The 22741-nt window shown below is 41.3% G+C and overlaps 1 protein-coding gene across 1 annotated transcript in view; it reads left to right on the forward strand.

The window, feature by feature from the left end:
- Positions 1–9598: 9598 nt before the first annotated feature.
- Positions 9599–22741, forward strand: part of CUNH3orf70 (chromosome unknown C3orf70 homolog) — an 80797-nt gene continuing 67654 nt past the window's right edge. Inside the window, exon 1 of the mRNA XM_039241707.1 lies at positions 9599–9947. Within this exon, the coding sequence (XP_039097638.1) occupies positions 9752–9947 (196 nt within the window). The 5' untranslated portion in view covers positions 9599–9751. The remainder of the gene's footprint in view (positions 9948–22741) is intronic.

Genomic DNA, 22741 nt, shown 5'->3' on the forward strand with positions numbered 1-22741 from the left:
TCTCTCTCTCTCTTTCTCTCTCTCTCTCTCTCCCTCTCCCCCTTCCCTCTCTCTCTCACCATCCTGGACACTGAGTACCAAGAGCTCTAGCATAGGTGCTCTGTGGTGACTCCTGTGGTCTCTGAACAGAATGGGGGAGACGTTCACTATGTTGGAATTCCCTTCAGTGAGAGATAATGACTATTAATATATCACAATCATAATGGCAGCTACAACTTCTGAAGTACCTATTTTGTGCCAGGAAATGCCCTTAGCATTAAAAATCATTATCTCAATCACAACAACTCCATTAAAGTGGTAGAGCCAGGATTTGAACTTAGTGCTGCCTGACTCATGCCAAAGCTTGTGCCCTTATTACTCTGTTGTGATACCCTCCTCAGGAATTCTGTTAAAACCAGCTTCTCTTGAAGCTTAATTCAGCCTCACAGACAGCAGTGGTTCAAATATGTTTGGTTTTGATACCTTTAAGGAAGGCAGGCACCTTGCAGTTCAACACAGTCTCCACTGTTCCCTATTACTTTATACCCAGAACTCTTCACTCCTTTATGTTTTTTCTTAACCCCCAAGGGCACTGGAGTTTGCAGCCTCTGTGAGTAAGTACAGTTTCTTATGTAGAGTACCCTATTTCAGACTTCTTTGTACCATGCCTCCAGGTAACTATCAATGTTCCCCATAAGGATGACTCTCAGCCACGTTGTCTTCCACATGTCCCAAATTAAATTTTTTTTCTTTCCTCTAAAAATGTTCCTCCTCCTCTGTTCCTTACCTAATGACTGGCATTGTCCCTGAAATTCCTTTCCTCTCCAGAACCAAATAATGTCAAGTTTTATTAATCTCACCTCTTCAGTATTTATACTACTTCTCCTCCTTTCCACCCCCACTGCTCAGACTCTCTTCATCTTCTTCCTGGGCTAGCAATTGCTTCATTTCTGGTCTTGTCCCAGTAAATTTCTCCTGCAGGCTCATTCCAGAGTTCGCATCTAAAATGCACATTTGATCCCATCACTCTGTGCTCAGAATTCCACAGTGGTGCCTGTATTAGTTATCTCTTGCTGCATAACAAGTGGCCCCATAATTTAGAGGCCTAAGCAGCAAAGCTTTATTGTCTTATAGTTTTTGTGGGTCAGGAATCTGAATGTAGCTTAGCTGGCTTGAGGTCTCTTACAAGGCTCCAATCAAGGTGTTGGCCAGAAATGTGGTTTCATCTCAGGATTCAACTGGGAAGATTTCCTTCCAAGATCACTCTTGTGATTGTTGGCAGTCTTTGTGTCCTTATTGGCTATTGGCCAGAGATGTCAGTTCCTTCCCACATGGGCTTTTCCATAGGACCACTCACAATATGGCAATTGGCTCCCTCAGAATGAGATTTCTGAGAAAGAGTGGGAGAGAAATGGAAGCAGCATAAGTCATAGACTTTGTAACCTCATCTATGCAGTGACTCCATCCCTACTTCTGGTGTTGATAGATCCAGTGCATACTTGAGGGAAGGAATTATACAGGGTGTGAATATCAGGAGGTAGTGACCATTGGGAGCCATGTTAGAATCTGCCTACCACAACCTCTCCCTCCTGAAGCAATAGTTTGGCTTTGGTATTGTGGGGATTACAAACACGTAGGGTTCCAGCATTCCCCACCAACATGTATCCTGCTTCAAAAGGAACAGCTGGACTTCCCAAATCTGTTTCATTTATGGTTTCTGATAAGTGTTTCCAATGAACAAAGTGCCCCTAGCTTAGAGGTGTTCAAAAACTATGGGTTTAGAGGACTAAATCTAAACTTTGTTGGGCTTTTCATGATTTGACCCCTGTCTACCAATTCTGCCTCTTACCTGACTGTTCCTTCACCCCACAATACTTTCAAGCAAGACAGACTTCCAGAACAGCCCTTTATCTTTCTTGCTAGCATGCATGTTGTTCCCTTTCCCATAACACATCACTCCCAACTTGTCTGCATTGCCAGTGCTAACTATTCCTTTCCAGGAAGTACTTTTTGATGGCTCCAAACAGACTTAGCTGTTTCTTTCTTATTCTTCTAGTTTGCTTTGTTTAAACCCCTTAATCACAGCAATTGCCTTTTATACCCTTATGGCTGGTTTATGTTTCCCCTTTAAATTATCTCCAGCATCCAGCCCAGAGCCTGGCACATAGGAGACACTCCATAGCTCTCTGTGGAGGAGATAAATGAGCCCAGCATTACCTCTGTGCTTGGGGCCCTGGGTGTGGATGGAGTGCTGACCACAGCCTAACATCTTCATGGGATGCATGTGGTACCTCAGCTGCCTCATTTATAAACCATTAATCAGTCATTGTATTCCAGATTGCTCTTCACTGTCATTTTAGCCTTTAGCTGCTGACTGAAGCGAGCTAATTAAAGCTGAATTATTTTAATTGCTAATCATCAAGAAATAAGATTTTTTAAAATGGAAATGGCAGAATGTGTGTGTTATCCTCCCATTAAAAGAAACCAGAGTGTTTTTGTTTCAAAATTATGATAGGTCCATTGCTTCCAGAAGTAAGTGTGGACCGTCAGAGCGTAAGGAATGGGTTGTGTTGTGTGGAGCACAAAATTGACCCAGATCCTACTTCTATTAGTGTCACATCACATCACTCAAGAAAAGTCCAGTGGTTATTGAGCTTGAACACGGAGGTGTTTACAGACGCCATAAGAGGCTAATGCTTGGCACCTTTAAGGACTGGCTTTTTGCTCTCCCCCTTTATATTCAAAACCTACTCTAGAGGTTTATTTTTCCGCTAAATTTTTTTTTATCTATAAAAAGATTTCTCTAGTTGATAAAAAAAAAAGTGGCACAAAACAGGTGTGTCCCTTTCAAAGAAAAGTTGAAGAATAAAATGGTGAATTTTGAAAATTGTATTAAGGCAATCCACAAATAATAACCACTTCACCACTATAAAAATACAAGAAATGTTACTTTGGACCAGTCCAGGGTCCATCTGTTTTTCTATTTTGCCTCTGATGGTGGCACAACGGGATACTTTGTGGGAAATCTGCCCTTCATGGTGCCATATCAGAATGTTACAGAGGGACCATGAATATTTCTCTATTAAGTGTCTGTCATTCTTGCAAGATCTAAAATACCTCTTTGGGCCTACAGCTGTTACAGCCTGGGTCACCTATAGAGGTAAGACATTCAAAAAGTTTATAAGCAAGTTTATTTAAGTAAGGCTTCTTTTTTAATTTCAAAGGAATCTCTTAGTTCTGGGGGCTTAAGCTTTGCAAAACATGTTTTGCTTTTCCATACTATTTATGAATCTTTAGTCTTCAATCTTTTAATGTATCCATTCAAAAATATTTGTTGAGAATCTCCTAGTACCCAATACAATTACAGGCACTGGAAATACACAGTATTTGTGTAATTGTGTGTAATACACACAATTACAGTCCCTGCTTTACTATTTTAGGTACCAAGTGGTAGGCACAGCATGTCCTTGAGTATGGAGAAAGGAGTGAACTGAGAAAGGGCTTCGAGTAGCATTTGGGCTAGAACTTGAAGGAAGGGTAGGAATTGCCTGCATAAAAATGGTTAGGCACTTTTAGACAAAGGAAAGGGTGAGGGAAGAATTAGGGATGAGATAGGCGAGCAGGAGAGGCTATTACATGTCTAGAAACAAGAACAATCCAGTGAGGGTACAGATTTGGAGGCATGGGGAAGAGTAGCTGGAGAAGACATCAGGAGGGCTTTGTATAGCCCACAAAAAAGTATGAATTATTTTTCACTAGGCAGTGAGAAGTGTTAAAAGTTTTTAAGGCCAGGTATGATATCAGATTTTAGAGAGTTGTCTTCTCAGCATTGTGAAGGAAGGATTGGAGCATGGAGAATCTGTTGACAGGGAAAGTATTTGGAGTGATTGGAAGTGGGAAACTAATACTTATTGAGGATCTGCAATCTGCCAGATCTAGTGCTAGGCTCTTCACATATGTTATCATATTTAGTGTTTACTGCAAGGACATGAGGTATGAGCTCCAATTCTCATTTAGGAAATAAGGTTTTGTAACTTGCCCAAGATCACCCAGCTAGGTGGTAGAGGAGCTGAGCTTTGATTGATTCCACCTGCCTGATTCCAAAGCCGCCCTTCTTTCCTTTATGCTGAAGGGGATGATGAGGGTCTGAATTATGCCAGTGGCAATGCGAGAGAGGTATCCTCCCTCCCCACAGAAGACTCCTCATTTAGTTGTACCTCATTTGGAAGCTTCTCCAACTACTTCATCATTCTAATTGCTTTAATATGACAAATTGACCAATTACTAGCAGGTTATTTATAACCATAGTGAAATTAGTTGCTTGGTTCAATCAAGCAACCAAAAAGTAACTGATTTGTAATGACTTGATTTATCAAAATGTTCAGAATGGTTGGTGTAAATAGATATAACTTACATTAGCATTAGACAAATATGTGCAATAGAATAGGGAGGCAATATCTGATTATTCACAAATGACATCTAAACTAAAAGGATTTTAACCTGGCTTGATCTGTAACCAACTGGACAAGTCATAGCTTTGAGTGCAAAAAGATGTTCTGGGAAAACTTCTGTTTTGCTGATAAAGAAACCGAAGCCCAGAAAGCATAAGGGATTTGTCAAGGTCTCCCAGCCAGAAAACAACAGAGCTGAAAATACGGACTTGAACCATCTGTATTTTTCTGTTGCCAGGTCCTGGAGAACCTATCCCACTATGCCTGCTGCACTGTGACATGAACAAGTCACTTAGCCTCTTGAATCCTCAATTTGCCCAGAACAAGAGAGAATTGGTGGATGTATCAGTTAGCTTTTACTTTGTAAGAAACTGCCCAAAATTTACAACAACTGTTTTATGTAGCTCCTGATTCTATAGTACGTCCTGGTGGCTGTTCAGGTCAGGACTGGCTCAACAGATTTCTACTGGACTTGCTCATGTTTCTGTGGTTGGCTAGTGGGTCTAGGATGATCTGGTATAGCCTCACTGATAGTGTTTGGTAGATCATTGGCTGGAGATTGGCTGCTCATCAGGTGGGGCACCTTCATTTCCCTCTGCAAAGCATTTCATCCTCCAGAGGGCTTGATCAGGCTTGTATACCTGGTGCTATCAGGGTTCTAAGCACAGAAAGAGAGAAACTTCACTGAGCATGCTCTTTGGAAATCTTTGTGATGTCAAGTTTGGTATTCTCTCATTGGCTAAAGCCAGTCTCAAGATGTGGCAAGGCAGCTTCTGAAGTTGTTCCCAATAATTCCTACTTTTTTTTTTCCTTAGAGAGAGAGAGAGAGAGAGAGAGCGTGAGCAGGGGAGGGTCAGAGAGAGAGGGAGACACAGAAGCTGAAACAGGCTCAAGGCTCTGAGCTAGCTGTCAGCACAGAGCCCAACGTGGGGCTTGAACCCACGAACCATGAGACCATGACCTGAGCTTAAGTTGGACGCTTAACCGACTGAGCCACCAGGTGCCCCAATAATTCCTACTTTCTGATATTCATGTCCTCACAGTGTCCCCTGTGTGAGGATTGGATCTCATGATTTGCTTCTAATGAATAGAATTCTGTAAAAGTGATGGGGTATAACTTCTAAGATTAGGTTATAAATGACTGGTGACACTCTCTTTGACTCTTTCTATGTGCTTGCTCTGGTAAAGCAAGCTGCCATGTGTGAACTGCCTTATGGAGAGGTCCATGTGGCAAGGGACAGAGAGAGCCCTTAAGCCAATAACCAGTGATAAACTGAGACCCTCAGCCCAACAGTTCCTTGAAGAACTGACTCCTGCCAACAACCAGTGAGTAAGTGAACTTGGAAGCAGACCCAACCCCTACTGAACCTCTAGATGACATTGCAGCTCTGCCCCCACCTTCATTGCAGTCTTGTGAGAAATTTTCAAGCAGAAGACATAACTTAGTTATGCCCGACCCACAGAAATTGAGCTGTTTTAACTTTGTAGTGATTTGTTATATAGCAATAGGTAACTAATACACATAGCTAAGTTCAGAGTCAGTGGGGAAGGTGAGTATCCTACGGTATGGTTATAGGAAAAGTAATTATACCAACTATTCACACATATTTGCAAACAATTTACTACAGTTTTCCAGCCTTTGGGAATCTGAGGTGGAATCATTTTCACTGCTTCAACAATTATTTATTCTCTGTGCTAAGACCTGGGAACAAAATGGTGAACAAGACAGAGTTCCTGCCCTCAACGAGCTTACAGTTTGTGGCAGGGGAGGGGAAGAATGGGGAAGAACATTAGTTCAATAATTTATTCTTTAATTATTTGTTTAAAGTGATATTAAGGGAGAATGTGGTTAACTGTCTAGGTTGGTCAGAGAAAGCTTCTTTGAGAAAGTGGCACTGCCTTTGAAGAGGCAGGCAGAAGAGAAAGAGAGGGAAAGAGGAAAATTCCAGACTGAACGGTGGTGACATTCTTAAAGGGGGGGATTGAGAAGTGGTCAACAGATATGGGACAAGTTCCTAATTATGATCTAATTATGTATCTTATTATGTAATAATGTAATATTTATTACATAATAATGTAATGTAATAAAATAATAATGTAATAATGATTTTGTGAGTTATGGTTTGAGAGATAAATGCAAAAATATTTATGGATGAAATTATTTGCTGTCTGGGATTTGCTTCAGAACAATCCAGTGGCGGGGTTGGGGTCAGGAGTGGGTGGAGCTATAAGTGAAACTAGAATGAGTTAATAAATTTTTGTGTATTTTTCATTTTCCATAATAATACTTAAAAAACTGTATCTTGGGGTGCCTGCATGGCTCAGTTGGTTGAGCACCCAGCTCTTGATTTTGGCTCATGGCTCATGGGATTGAGCTCCATTTTGGGTTCTGCGCTGATAGTGTGGAGCCTGCTTGGGATTCTTTCTTTCCTTCTCCCTCTCTGCCCCTCTCCCCATTTAAAAATAAATATTAAAAAAAAAACTTGTATCCTGACAACACATCCTGAAGGTTGTATGTATATATGTTTGAGAGGTCACAGGACACTTATTTCCTCCTGCTCCACTGCAGAATAGAGGTTAATAGCATCTTTAGGGCAAGGGGATGGAATGAGTTTTGTGTTACAGAAAATGTAATGGCTTCTCAGCTTCAAATCTTGTGGCTAACATAAAGAAGGATATTTGGGTAATTTACCTTGCCTCCTGGTTAAGGTGCTATATTGCATTATTTCTTATGCTCATTTTTCACTAGATAAGATGGTATGGTTTCATATATAATAGAATCTTATAACATGGATTTCACCCTAGAGTGAAAGGCAGGGGACGGAGGCTGTTTAAATATTAGTAAAATGCTGAAAAGATTCTGTTATAAGGCCTCATATAATATCGGCAGTATTAGAGAGCTTATGGGTTGGGGAAGGAGAAAGATTGGGTAGAAGAGATGGAAATCCCCCTTTGTTAAAAAAAATTCTGGGTTGGCTTGTTACAGCAATACTGGATTATGGATTTATTTGATGAAGTTTTCCTTTTACTCATGTTATTCTGATGTGGGTCAGACTGTGAAATTAATAGCCAGAATAGATAGGTTTTATGAATCGGGGATGTATTTCATTAGGATTTTTTTCAGGAGAGGGGCACCTGGGGCTGAAGCTGAAGAGAAGATGCTTCATATTTATAACTGTTTCAATGTTAGGTTATTGGGGGAACTGTATTTTGTGATTTTGGTTTAGACCTTTCTTGAAAATTCCTTTGGCACCAGATTGAGTCTCTCCCTAACCCCTAATAAATGAAGACTTCACTAGAGTCAGATATATGCAAATTACATTTCCCTTCTCAAGCCAAGGTTAAATAAAAGGGAAAATTATGAAAGATTGCTTATGGCAGCAAGGATTTTCAGTGCCTGAAGATGAATTTCGTTATTTCAAAACCATGGTGAGTCTCCTTGTCAGTGCAAAGCAGGAAAGGAATAAAGTAACGGAGAGAGTGGACCTGGGCGTAAACATGTTCCCACACAGCATTTGTACTGAACGGCTTTGTTGTTGTTCCCTGGACCTTGGCAATTACAGGCATTTTTCCTTTGCTCTGAAAAACGTCTGGCAAACACTGAGAGTAGGTCCCCTCCTTTTCTGTGTTCAAGGCTAGGTTCTGGCCTTGTTGCAGGGAAACACTAATTCCCAACCACGCTCCCTGGGAGCAAATGGTTTGTTTTCTCTTCACTGAATCCAGCCCAGGGTGGGTTCTTAGCAGCTGAGCTTGGCATGGAAAATCTATTTGGAGCAACTCGTCCCCAGGAGGGAAGAAAGCAAGCTGATTGTGCAGAGGAGTTGCAGCCACCATCCAGGTCAGCCACACTCACTGGCCAGTGCAGGCATCCACACACAAAGGCACACACAACAGGCCACGGCAGACAGGAGGCCTGTTTGTGTGTCCACACCCACATGTACCAGGCATACCCAGCTCTACCCATATATGTACTGCGCACCCACACTTGACACATAGTCACAGATACCACAATGACACACAGACACCACACACATATACAACCACATCCACCCCCATATCGTGTACAAATACACACACATACACAACGGCACATACTACACAGGCCACATATACTCTACCCCACCCCACCCCCCACAATCGACATTGGTCATATACACCCATACCACACACTCCTGTATACACACACCTCATCACACACCATGTAATGTCACATGCATCACGCACAGCACACACATTCCATATATACCATGTACACACTTTAACACATCCAACTACACACACATACCCACCACACATTCTCCGCATAGCAGTCATACACACTCACATACCACACACACACCCCCACCCATGCAACACATTCCACACACCCGTCCTGTGCACCACAAATGCATCTCTCTCCGAGACACAGGGTTGCTTTCCCGCTCAGCAAGGGGGGGCTGCAGTCCCCGCCGGGACTGGGGCGGGCGGCCGCGCTCCGGGCCGGCGGGCAGTGGTTACCTCGGGCAGCGAGGCGCGGGGCTGGGGTCCGGGACGGGTTACTGGGGCCCCCGAGGCGGGGCGGAGGGGCCGCACCGGGAGTAGCAGGCCTGCCCCGGGGGAATGCGCGCGCGCCTCCGAGGGGCCTCTGCGCCCACTCCGGGAGGTGTGTACGGGGTGGGGGGGGGGTGGAATGTGAGTCGCGCGCGGGGAGAGACTGTGTGCGAGAAAAGCTCGCTGGCAGATGCGCGAGGACCAGCCCACCGAGCAGCTCGGGTGGGCGTGTCCTCGGTGCGCCCGGCCCTCGGGGGAGTTCTCCACACAACCCAGCTCAGCTGGAAGTGTGTGTGGGAAGCGCGCGCGTAAGCGGCGGTGCCTTGAACGCCAAGCCGCCGAGGCGTGTGTTTGTTCATAATGGCCGTCCGTCGGTCGGGGTCGGTCTCGGAGGAATGAATGCGTGCGTGTCAGAGACTCGCTGTGACAGGAGGGGACGCCGATACTGTGTGTGAAGAGGCCAGCCTAGCCGAGGGACGCCGAGCATCGGCGGGGCCAGTCGGCGCGCGCGCGTGTGTGCGCGTGCGTGTGCACGTGGAGACGCGGCGCGCGCCGCGGCGGAGGGAGGGAGGGAGGCAGGCGGCGGCAGGCCCAGCCCCCGGTCGCAGCGCCCGGGGCGGCTCCTCTGCGAGCCTGGGACCGCCGTGCTCCCGCCGCCGCCGCCGCCGCCGCCACGCGCTGGCGTGACTCCCGGCCCGCGCCCTCCCACGTCTGCAGCCGGCTCGGCTTTCTGCCCGCCCAGACGCCGCTTCTCCCGGCTCCCGGCCCTCGGCTCCGCGGAGGGAGCGGAAATGAGTGCGGCGTCGGCGTCGGCGCCCGAGCGGGGTTGGAAGAGCGAGAAAGTGGACGAGGCTCAGGCCCTGGCGCGGAGTTGCGCTGCCCGAAGACCCGACTTCCAGCCGTGCGACGGGCTCTCCATCTGTGCCACGCACAGCCACGGCAAGTGCTTCAAGCTGCACTGGTGCTGTCACCTAGGATGGTGTCACTGTAAGTCGAGCCGCGTCTCCCCGCCTTCCGCCGCCGTCCCAGGGCGCTCGGTGTCCCGGGTCGCGGTTGGGACTCTGCGGTCGCGGGGGCTCTGGGCTCGGCGGGCGCCCCCTCAGCTGCTAGGCTGCAGCCACCCTGGGCTCCCGGCGGGCGGGCGGGAGGGAGCTGCCCGAGCGCCGGACGCCTCGGTTGGCGCTGCCGTGGCAACGAGATGAAATCCCGTGGGGAGCCTAGCTTTAGCCACTTCTACAAAAGGGATCTCCCCGTCCCAGGAAAACTGGAATCTGTTTTTTTTTTTTTTCTTTTTTATCTGAAATCACCAGGCACTGTGTTGAGAAATGGTAGAGCGCCGTGAGAGTTGACAACCAGAGGGGAAACCTTTTTTCAGGGCTAGTGGTTAAAGACGCTCCCCTTTCTTTCTCACTTTTGTCTTTTCCAGGCTGCTCGTTAAAAGGAAGAGCCCTTGGAAATCGAATTGTGGCCCATTTATTGTATCCAAATTGAGAAAACACTGAAGTGTAAGGGACAGCTTACAAGAAGTTAATATTAACAGTTTGGAAGGGTGAACTCCTTCAATACCCAGTTGTAGCATATAGAGCCAACATACGAGATTGTTTTAAAATTACAAAATAAAATAATTAAAAGTAAGCTTTAATCATCTCTATCCAGTTTACAAAAGCCAGAACTAAATGGTCTAGACCTTTTCTCTATGTTTATCTTGCCTGTGATTTTTAAAACGTATTAAATTCAAGTAGCCATTTAATCAGAATTCCACCCACAATTTGATGAGTTCATGATATTAGGCCTGCTGTATCCAATAAATGGGTTTTTTTTTTTTAAAGAAATATGTTATAAACTTGAGTTTCCACATACCCTTATAGTAGAGGTTTTTGGAGTGTTTATTCAGGACACAAATTCTCGAAGTGATCTTAAGTTAAAATTGTTTTTTTCCTTGTGGGTTAGGAAAAAATGGCTCCCAACAAGAGATGCAGTACACTGACAAGCCCTTGTTTACGTTAATTGAACATAGGGGAGTATTTTAAATTGAATTTATGATTTGAAGACTAGGAGAATTCCTGCCTTTTCTTTACCTTGAACAGTATTGATTTTTTTTGTGTTGTGTGCTGATGGGTCAGTTTCCTCCTATATTTCATTATTCCTATTGCTCTCAGATCCATTCCTCATTCTAAAGCACCATTTCAGCGGGGGACAGGATACAAAGTTGGAAGTAGCAACTGTAGGAAAGCTGTGATGCTGAAGCGCACAAGTACAGTGAATCTGGTGAGAGTCCATTTTCTAGGGAAGTATAGATTCACAGCACAGAATATGTGGAACATTAAAGACGGTCAGTCGGTCCCTGTCTTATTTCAGCAGTCTCTCCACCAGATACAGCACTCCTGAGGGGAACCTTTCAGTCTCCTCAGACAGCTTTGATTCCTAAAATACTCTCCTGTGGAGCTAAAACCAGTTACTTTCTAACTTCTTTCCACTGGTCTTATTTCTGCCTTATGAAATCATGTAGAACAGTCTAATACTTTCCTAGATGATGTTTTTTCCAGCTCTTCAGATATGCATATGATTGTTCCACGGACATAGACTATCTTCTGTCTGTATCCCCAGCCATTGTCACAGTGTCTGGCTTGAAATAGATGTGAAATTCGTGTTCACTGAGTGACTGAATGAAAGTAGCCATCATTTTCCTCTCAAGGCATGGTTTTGTGCTGTTTATAAATCTCTTATAAATCTTCTGCCTCTCCTTGTGTGGAAGAGTAGCCAGGCTCCTGAGCATTCTGGTTGTTCTGTTCTGAATGTGTGCCGGTATGGTTATGATCTTTTGAAGACTGTGACCCTTAGAAGGGTACGTAATATCCCAACTGTGGTTTGAGTCGAGCAGGACTGCTGTCTCCTGTGTTTGAGACCCTGCTACTGCTGCATCTAGCAGCACATTAGCTTTCTGATATCCTCATCATATGGAGCTTGCTGCTATCAGATTGAGCTAAGGTTGCTGTCAACTAAAGACAGCAAGCTCTTTTTTTGTTTGTTTTACATATGTGGCAGTTAAGTCATGGCACTTGCTCATCTCACAGTTATATGTGTATTTTTTTGGACTCTGATACCTTAGATATTTTCCCCATTAAATTTCTTCTTAATTAGAATTACCCATTTATCTGACTTACCGTTTTTTCAGATCCCAGCTCTTTCTTAATATATATTTGAGCCCCCTTAGTTTCATGTCAGCCATGTATTGGATGCCAACAGTAGTATAGTAACCTTTTGCGTCTTCATTCAAATTATTGATAAAATTGTTGAAGAGGAGAAGGCAACAGATAAGAATCTTGGAGCTTGCAGGTAGAACTGACCTTTAAGTTGATGGCAATTCATTAAGAAGCACTCATTGTTATGGTCATTCAAATAATTAGCCATTTAATGTTGTATTTATCTTATCCATTTGGCGTAATGAGAGCCTGGTCATATACCTTGTTGAAATCGTGCCTCGTTGATATCTGACGCTGTTTTAATTGCTCCTTTTTAATATATGATCTGTATATAAACACACTCTCTTTAAAAAAGAAGGGAAACTTGATGAATCTGGTTACTGTTTGGTTCCACAAATGCTTATTACCATTTTATTTTCTAAGTGATTAGAAGTTATTTTCTAAATAAATGATCTGAATTAGGAAAGGATTGATATCGAGTCTATTGGACTGTCATCTTTTCTTTAAAAATCAGATCTACATTTATTTGCTTGTTTCCAGTCTTTGGCAACCCTCCAGGTATCCATGCTTCCTCCACTGGCAGCAATTCAGTGATCACATTCACAAGAAGCTTCATTTCATTGAGAGCAGAAAGGTGCTTTGTTACAGTCTTCTCCCTATACTGGGAATCAATTCTTTCTACCCCTTTTTTAGTCCAAATATCATTCTTCTTGAAAAGAAGCAGAGCTCACACATTTCAGAATTTCTACTTTCTTTTTGGTACTCATGAACATTACAACATCAGTCCTAAGCAGAATTTTTAAATTCTGTTGAATGTATGTTGAGCACCTTTTCTTTCCGAGATATTATGATGGAAGCTAGGGATATAAACATGAAAACAGCTGGACCATGCCCTTTATGCAGAGTATAAGGACATGACTATATTTATTTTTGTATTCCTTTAAAATAACAAATGAGGGACGCCTGGGTGGCTCACTTGGTTAAGTGTCCAACTTTGGCGCTGGTCATGATTTCATGGTTCGTAGGTTCAGGCCTGCCTTAAGCTCTGAGCGGACAGCTCAAGATTCTGTATCTCCCTCTCTCTCTGCCCCTCCCCTGTCCCCACTCTGTCTCTCTCTCTCTCAAAAATGAATAAACATTAAAAATTAAAAAAATAAAATAAAATCACAAATGATATGGGTGAGAAACCTATCAACTTGTTCACCAAATCAAAAAATGGTAAAATGAGAGGACCACTTTGATATTTGGGAAAGGAATTTCAGAACAAATGAAGAAAGTTTCTCTATATATAGTTTATGTTAAACTTGTGAAATTCATAACCTTAGGAAATAGAAAAGACCGAAAATATGTACATCTTCATAAAAGACATGTAAAACATGTATATATTCATAGATGTGGTACTTGATGTATTTTTAAAGGCAACAATGTATTTGGATAATGGCAGATTTTGAGAATCGTGTCTGGGAGGAAAACTATGATATGTTTGTAGGTGTCACTATCAGAGATAGTTATTGAGTTGAAGAAACCGTGGCCCTGAATGTGTAACTTTGTTTCACCGCCACCCCCACCCCCCCAGTAAGGAGCGATATTGGATGGAATTAATAAGTGAAAGATTCCAAGAGGACTTTTGAGAGAAAAAAAGACATAGCTTGGCTGGGGAAGAGGAATGGGAAAGAAGAAATCATATGCAAATATATAGTAGATTTTGTGGCTAGGTAGGTAGAACATGGAGAAAGCATAAGAAATTAGATTGTCGAGATGTAAGGGAGGGATGAACAGGGAAGGTGAGAAGTCTGAAGTTTCAGTTGGTAGAGACCTTAACATTATTGCAGTTATATGGACAGTAGAGGAATGAAACTAGCAAGGGAGATTATTTTTATTTTGATATTAGTGTATAAAATAGATAGGAATTCATGCAATAATATACCTAAATGGAAATTGGAATGGATCATATTTGGAGAGAGAGGAAAAATTATAAAGGATAACTTCTAGACTTCTGCCTCACGCAAATGGGATGGATGGTAGTGCCATTCGTTCACTAACAAAAAGAAAATATTGGAGAAGAACTAGGGTTTGGCTGAGCATGGATTGTGAATCCAGTTTTGAATCATGAATCCAGGGAGACCGTGAATTCAGTTTTGGATCTGTTGAGTTTAAGCTGTCTTGTCACCACATAGTAATTTGAGTAGGCAGCTGGATGCAGGGATCTAGAACTTATAGGAGAGGTCTTCACTAGAGATATTATCAAAGTCATTTACTTATTTTTATTTATTTAAACAAATTTTTTTAATCTTTATTTTTGAGAGAGAGAGTACAAGCAGGGGAAGAACAGAGAGAGGGAGACACAGAATCTGAAGCAGGCTTCAGGCTCTGAGCTGTCAGCACAGAGCCGGATGTGGGGCTCAAACTCATGAGCTGTGAGATCATGACCTGAGCTGAAGTCAGATGCTCAACCAACTGAGGCCCCCGGGTGGCCTATTTACTTATTTTTAGATTACAGTTGTGGCCATAGTGAAGCAAGAAGATCACCAAGGGAGGGGCTATAGTATGAGAAATGAAAAGGTTTTTTTGCATATTTTGTTGTAGGAAGCCAAGGGAAATGAGTGTCTTAAGAAGGAGTATGAAAATTAGGGGTGCCTGGCTAGCTTAGTCAGAGTGTGTGGTTCTTGGGGTTGTGAGTTTGGGCCCCATATTGGGTATAGAGATTACTTAAAAATAAAATCTTTTTTTTTTTTTAAATGTTTTTTATTTACTCTGAGAGAGAGAGAGAGGGTGAGCAGGGGAGGGTCAGAGAGAGAGAGCTGGAGATACAGAATCTGAATCAGGCTCCAGGCACTGAGCTGTCAGCACAGAGCCCGACACGGGGCTTGAGCCCATGAACCGTGTGATCATGACCTGAGCTGAAGTCAGACGTGCAACGGACTGAGCCACCCAGGTGCCCCAAAAATAAAATCTTTTAAAAAAAGAGAAAGTATGAAGATTAAATCTGTTTTCAGCAGGTTATTTCTTAGAAATTGGCAAAATTACAAATAGTGATTTTCTTTATTACTGAGGAAGAAGGTAAAATATTTAGTCCTGCAAAAGTAACTTCAAGAATATAGTTAATTACAGGAGTGCTTGGGTGTTTGACTTCGGCTCAGGTCATGATCTAATAGCTCGTGGATTCCAGTCCCGTGTCCGGCTTCTGTGCTGACAGCTCAGAGCCTGGAGCTTGCTTTGGATTCTGTCTCCCTCTCTCTGCCTCTGAGTAGGGAGGGCCCCTACTCACACTGTGTCCCTCTTTCTTTCAAAAATAAACAAACATTAAAAAAAGAACATATTTAATTGCAGTATTAGTCAACGCTATTTGAGACAACGAATTCTTCAAAGTAGAAAGAGAAGAATAGAATGACAGGAGCTGAGAATTGTGACACAGAAATTACAGTTAACATTTATTGAGTGATTACTTTGTGCCAGAGTAAGCTTATTATGCTAAGCACTAAATAGACAATTATGTCATTATGTCCATTCTACAATTGAGGAAAGAGGCTTAGGGAAATTAAGCTAGTAAAAGTAGAGCCTGGATTTGGATCCAGGCCTGTCTGATTCTAGGACCTAGACTCTTAACCACCATAGGTTCTACAGAGCAATTTAAAATTAATGCACAGATCAACAGTTTTCGACTCCACCAAAGCCAGTGATGGAAAAAATTGTTAAGAAATGAGTGGAGAATTGTTACAATTGCAAAAATGAAATACAGAAGAATGAGAACTGTAAAGAGGTCATGAGATGTGATGGGGATGACATCTAAGTTAAGAGTAAAGGAAGAAAAAGTGATTAGAAGGTGACAAGGGTGGGTGGGTAGTGTACGTGGTATGATGTTGGTGCCACCAGCAGAGCTCAGAGTTGGCTTAATAAAATCACATAATAGATGAGCTCGGGTTTTTTTGCAGAAGACATCTTAAAAGATGTCTGTCTTTTTCAGATTGAAAGCAGGAAGAGTGGGACTTGATGTAGTCTAATAGATGATATTAACATATCTAAAGAAAGACTGTCACAGCAGAAGGTGGATGGGCAGCATGGAAATATAGAAAAATGGGTATTGGAGAGGCAAGATTTGAAAGTGTCTTTTTCAGAACTGTTCAGAGATGATGATAACACTGCCTAGAGCTTAAATATCTGGTCTGTATAATTGGACTATCCTACAAATATTTGGCTATAAGTTGCTTTCTTATTTATAGATTTTCTATAGGGAGAGAAGGAGCTGATTAGAGAATTTTACTGTTAGGACCTTTGAGCAAATATACTTCTCTCCACTAGTTAGTGTATTAGCATTGTGGTTTTTGTGTTACTCTATTTGTTTTGTTTTCCTGCTTCTGCACAACTTAGGGGAAACTCACAAAATCAAGTTCTGACTTCCCCAGGGTAATGCCCTCTGCTTTTCCTAGGCATCTCAATCATATCAATAGCAGTTGCTGCAGAAAAATGTATTTAAGAAGTTTGATGGTGAAAGCTAGGGGGGAAAATGGAGTGGTAGTTTGATGGGATGAAGGAGTCAATGGAAGCTTGCTTTTTTTTTTTTGGTAATAATGAGGTTTCTTACCATGTCTGGTGGTTGAAGGAAGAACATATAGATGTTAAGAAGACAAGTGTGACATTAAGTTCTGAGTGAGATTCCTCGAAGCTTTTCAAAGAAAGAGAAAACTGATAGGTGTTTTTCCATCCACATGGTGCTTCAATCGTGGACACACATCAACTTCAACAATAGCAATAACAGTGCTTATTGCAAGCATCTCTTTTTGCATGCAATCTTTATATATGCACACATCATCTTTTTGCATGTGTCATCTCATTTAAACCTTAGAACAGCCCTGTGAGGTAGGTATTGTTACTACCCTCATTTTGTTTAGATTAGGAAACTTGCTGAAGGGAACATGTAGTTGCTTTGGCTGTATATGGCAAATGTACATCAGAATCTTACAGACCAAGTGGCAGCCAGGGCTCTGGGGCACTTGGTTACGCTCAGGGTATAGTGAGGATGATTGTCAGCTGTTTTAAATTCTTTTTGGAATAAGCAGGAATTAAGTAAATAAAGTAAAATAACAGTTTCTGATTTTAAAAGAAGGGCAATTGTATGCAGTATGAGCATTTTTCAGAGTGGTTGCAAACACTAAAAACTGTGCTTTTAAAAACTGCTTAACAGTGTATTGTATAATATGAATCTTCAGTCACCTCCTATCCTCAGCTGGTCCCTAACTGGTGCAAACTCTTTTGGTTGTTGTTAGATTTGCATGCATACCATTAATTATTGCTGGCTTCCAAGCCTGTTGTTATTTAGGGATTTGAACTGGATAGCTTTTGAGGATGCTTCTGTAATAATTTCCTACATTCCAAGACCCTCATTTTGTTTAGGTTTGTTCTCTTATACTGTAGAATTTCATTAATTAAAAGAATTTTTTAGAGAAATGTTATTAACTCCAAGGAATAATAGTAACACATGTTTAACAATCAAAAGTTGTTCAGTAGAAGATTTGCTTTCTTGAAAAATAAAGAATGGTTTATACACAAAACGAGGAAGGCACAGTAATCCTAGAAAAAGGACAAGGGCCATGGAGTCTGACACACCTTAGTTTGAATCATGGTTCCTCCATGATTTTTGGCAGTGTAACTTTGGACAGGTTAGTCAGCCTCTCTCAGCCTTAATGTTCTTTCTGAAAAACAGGAATACAGGTTCCTATTTCACAGGGTTATTATGAGGATCAAGTGACACAAGCAAAGTACTTAGTGCAGGTATTTAGTAAAAGGTGCCATGAGCCCCTCCTCAAAAAAACCAAACAAACAAAACACGGAAATACCAGGTAGTATAATCATCCTGAGGGCAAGCTCTAGCTTCGACTTGGTGTTTGAATCCTGGATCTGCCCACTTACCCAGTTATATGGTTTGGGGGAAGTTAACCTCTTTCAGTTTCCTCACTTTTACTATGGAGATAGTAATAGTACCAGTTTCATGGTGTAATGAATGTCAGTCTCCAGCTACTTCCCCCTTCCACAAATGTCCTGAAATTTAATTTGAAATTCACTTTATGACCATACTCATTTGTTCACTTAAACACTCACAACAACAAAGGTAGTATATACATTGTGAAAATTACATTTAGAAATTAATGAGTTTTCTGTTACCATCATTAGAAGGTATATTTTGTAGTAGTTAACTATGTGATGATTATCTGCTTCTTGTCATAAAATCTGACAATGTGCTGCAACTCCCACGCCTTTCCTGCATCCTGTTTTCCACCATTGTTAAGCAATGGATAGTTCTGGTTTATAAGATATATCAGTTGATAGCTTTCATATATAGCAAATAAGGGTCAGTAGGTTTCAAAGGATCAGAACATTATAAAAGTTGCATTGTTAAAGTGAAATGGGACATATTTAAGTTTAATGATTTAGAAGCCTTGTCAGGATCCAGTGGTCATACTCGGCCATTATTTGTAATGCTGAATTTATATGGAAAAATGGCAAAAGTGCTAGTTGATACTGTAGTCTTGGCTGCTAGAATGTTGGACAAAGGAGACTTAATTGTAGTCTTTGCAAATTACTTTACTCAGGTTCACAGAATTTTCATTCTGTGTTTCTCATGTTATAATGGTGGGTTCTTCAATTTTCTTTCTTTTTTTTTTTAATGTTTTATTTATTTCTAGGAGAGAGAGAGACAGCGTGAGCAGGGGAGGGTCAGAGAGAGAGGGAGTCACAGACCGAAACAGGCTCCAGGCTCTGAGCTGGCAGTCAGCACAGAGCCCGACGCGGGGCTCGAACCCACAAAACCATGAGATCATGACCTAAGCGGAAGTCGGATGCTTAACTGACTAAGCCACCCAGGCGCCCCTTCAATTTTCTGATGGTTAACAGTATTCTGAAAGCACACTGGCAAATACCAGAGTGTGCAGTACCAGAGTGCCAATAATATATAATCCCTCCAGCTGTGTCTACACAATGCCCTAAAACAGTCCCTTCAGGACAAATTCTTTAACTTGCCTGGTACTTATAAAAGTAGATTATTTTTGGTGTGATACAGATGTGGTATTTCTTCCTCTGTATCTCATAACAGAATTTAGTGAAATAAAAACACTAAGAGTAATACTTTGGTATTTTCAGCATCCCTTTAAGAATTAGTACATTTTCTGTGGGGATGAGCACTGGGTGTTATATGGAAACCAACTTGACAATAAACTATTTGTAAAAAATATAAATAAAAATAAAAAGGCTTGCAGACCTTTACAAGAAAAAAAAGAATTAGGACATTTTCCTGTATAATATATTTTCCTATATAATTATAATACTAGTTACATTTAAAATGATTAACACTAACTCAGCAATGCTATCTAGTATACAATTTTCTTAATTGTCAAAAAATTACTTTTATAGCTGTTTTTTTAAAAAATTCAGGGTCCAATCATGATTCATACATCAGATTTCATTATTGTATCACTTTGGTTTCTTTTAATCATTCTAGAATAATCACACTTTTGGGGGGATGACATTAAAATTTTTGAAAAATCCAAGTTAACTGTAGAGTTTCCCATATTTTAAATTTGCCTAATTGTTTAATCATAATTATATTTAGGTAAACAATTTTGTTGAGTTATTACAGAGGTGACATTGTATCCTATCAGGTGAGGAGACTTAGCACGTCAAGTTGTTCCACAACTGCTAATGCTAAGGCGATACCTGACAAGTCTGTTATAAAGGTACATTTCCCCTTTATTATTTTTCTTTTTAAAAAGCTTTTCCTTTTGTTTTTAACATACTATCTGTGGGTGATGCTTTGACACTGAATGAATATCCTGCTCTCTAACAGACTTTACCCTAGTGATTTTAGTATTCAACGAGGAGTCTTAAGTGGATCACTTGGTGGTTGCAATAGTGATTTTATAATTCTGCCATTCTTTCTACCATTTGATGGAACTGTTTTTATAAAAAAGAGGTTTTTGGGGGGCACCTGGGTGGCCCAGTTGGTTAAGCATCCAACTCTTGATTTTTCTCTCAGGTCATGATCTCACAGTTCAGGAGATCAAACCCCCGCATGGGGCTCTGCCCTGACAGCACTGAGCCTGCTTGGGATTCTCTCTCTCTCTCTTTTTCTCTCTCTTTCTCTGTCTCTCCCTCTCTCCCTCCCCCCCCCCTTCTGCCTCTCGTGTGCATGCTCAGGTTCTGTCTCTATATAAAATTTTTTTTAAAGTTTTTCTTTTCTACCTACATACCTTCTATTTTAAGTATTACTATAGATGACTTGGTTCTTTTTTTATTTGTTATAAGTAAGCACCATAACTCTTTTTGATGCTCAAACTGTCTTCATTTGGCTTAAGTGAGAGCCCCTTCAGGCTGGCCTCTGTGTCCTTTTGATATGTTCCTATCATTTTTCTGAGTACTTCCCTATTTTCTGGAACAGATTGTTCCAGGCTTACCTAGTAATTTCTCTCAGACCAGAAATGCGTTGTTTTTCTAAGAATCCCAGATTCCTTTTAGTGATGAATGGCATGGAAACCATTATCTGGACTTTTGGTGTGATTATTTCTCCTGAGATTTTATACATTTAAGCCTGTTCAGTGGACAGATCTAGGAAGTGTCTGTGTGTGTGTGTGTGTGTGTGTGTATGTGTGTCCGTCACCTTTCCCCATTCCGTATTTGTATCTTGCTTCTCTGTGGGTAAAAATCCTGGCGTCCAGTACGTCATAATATTTACTCATTTCCTTTATTTTCAGCTACACACAAGGTAGTGTAGGGATTATTACATTAGTACCACTACCAACAACAAACTGATGAATAAATTTTAAGAAATTTTGCATATTTTGATCTTTAGGCTATATCCTAGGAATGATGTATAGTCAGAACACTCTGTTCAAAAGTTTCTTGAATTAATTTTTTTCTGTGTTATCAAGTTCATTGATTTCTGATTCTAATCAATTTTGTGTTCATGTTTTAATTTTTAATTTATTATTTTGTAAAATTTTTAAATTTATTTTTAAAAATGTTTTACTTATTTCTGAGAGACAGGTAGAGACAGCGTGAGCAGGGGAAGGTCAGAGAGAGAGGGAGACACAGAATCTGAAGCAGGCTCCAGGCTCTGAGCTAGCTGTCAGCACAGAGCCCGACTTGGGGCTTGAACCCATGAACTGTGAGATCACGACCTGAGTCGAAGTCAGATGCTCAACCAACTGAGCCACCCAGGTGCCCTCGTTTTAATTTTTAAAATTAAACTTTTTTACTTAGAAATAAGTTTAGATTTATATGCAGTTTTGAGAAGCAATAAAGAGATCTGGTGTATCCTTATCTAGTTTCCCAGTGGTAGCGTCTTGCAAAACTATAGTGTGGTGTCACAGCTAGGAAATTGACATTGATACAGCCAAAATAATATTTCCATCATTGCAAGGCACCTCATGCTGCCCTTTTATTAATGTTTATTTTCAAGAGAGAGAGGGACAGAGTGTGAGCAGGGGAATAGCAGAGAGAGGGGGAGACACAAAATCTGAAGCAGGCTCTAGGCTTCAATTTGTCAGCACAGAGCCGCATGTGGGGCTCCAATTCACAAACTGTGAGATCATGAACTGCGCCCAAATCGGATGCTTAATTGACTGAGCTACCCAGACACCCTTGGCGTTGCCCATTTATAGCCATACTTACTTTCTCTCCTTCCTCAACCCCTAATTACTCTCTGGCAATCACTAATCTGTTCTCCATTTCTATAATTTTGTCATTTTTCAGAAGGTTTTATAAATGAAATCATATAATATGTAACCTTTTGGGATTGACTTTTCCTCATTCAGCAGTATCTCTGCAGATTCATTCACGCTATTGAGTATCAATAAGTTTGTTCCTTTGTACTGGTGAGTCCTGTTCCATGGCATACATTTACCAGTTTAATCATTCACACATTGAAAGGCATCTTGTGTTTTAGTTATTACACATAAACTTGACATAAACAAATGGGAACAATTTTCTGTTTGAGCAGGGGTCTTCATTTCTCTGGGATAAATGCCCAAGGGTGCAACTGCTGGGTTGTATAGGAGTTACATGTTTAGTTTTTTAAGCACCTGCTAAACTGTTTTCCATAGAGATTGCACTGTTTTATATTCCCAACCACAGTGTGTGAGTGATCCAGTTTCTTCTCCACGTCCTTGTCAGCGTTTGGTGTTGTTGCTCTTTTTATTTCACTTTTATTTTAGCCCTTCTGATAGGTGTGTAACTGATAGTTCATTTTGATTTTAATCTATATTTACCTATTAACGTTTATGTGCTTATTTGCCTTTTGTATATCCTCTGGTGAAATGGATTTTATCTTTTTTTCTTTTTTAGGACTTTAGTTTCTTAGAGGAGTTTAGGTTTACAGCAAAATTGAGATGCAGGTACAGAGGTTTCTCTTGTATTTTGCTGCCACACATGTACAGCCTCCCCTATTATCAGTATCAGTCATCACAGCAGTACTTTTTTTTTTTTTTTTTTTTTTTACCACAAGTGAACCTCCATTGACACATCATAATCACCTTAAGACTGTAGTTTAGCTTATAGTTCAATCTTGGTATTGTACATCCTTATTTGGAC

Source organism: Hyaena hyaena, unplaced genomic scaffold, assembly GCF_003009895.1.
Source record: "Hyaena hyaena isolate Hyena2069 unplaced genomic scaffold, ASM300989v1 scaffold_199, whole genome shotgun sequence".
Lineage (NCBI taxonomy): Eukaryota > Metazoa > Chordata > Mammalia > Carnivora > Hyaenidae > Hyaena > Hyaena hyaena.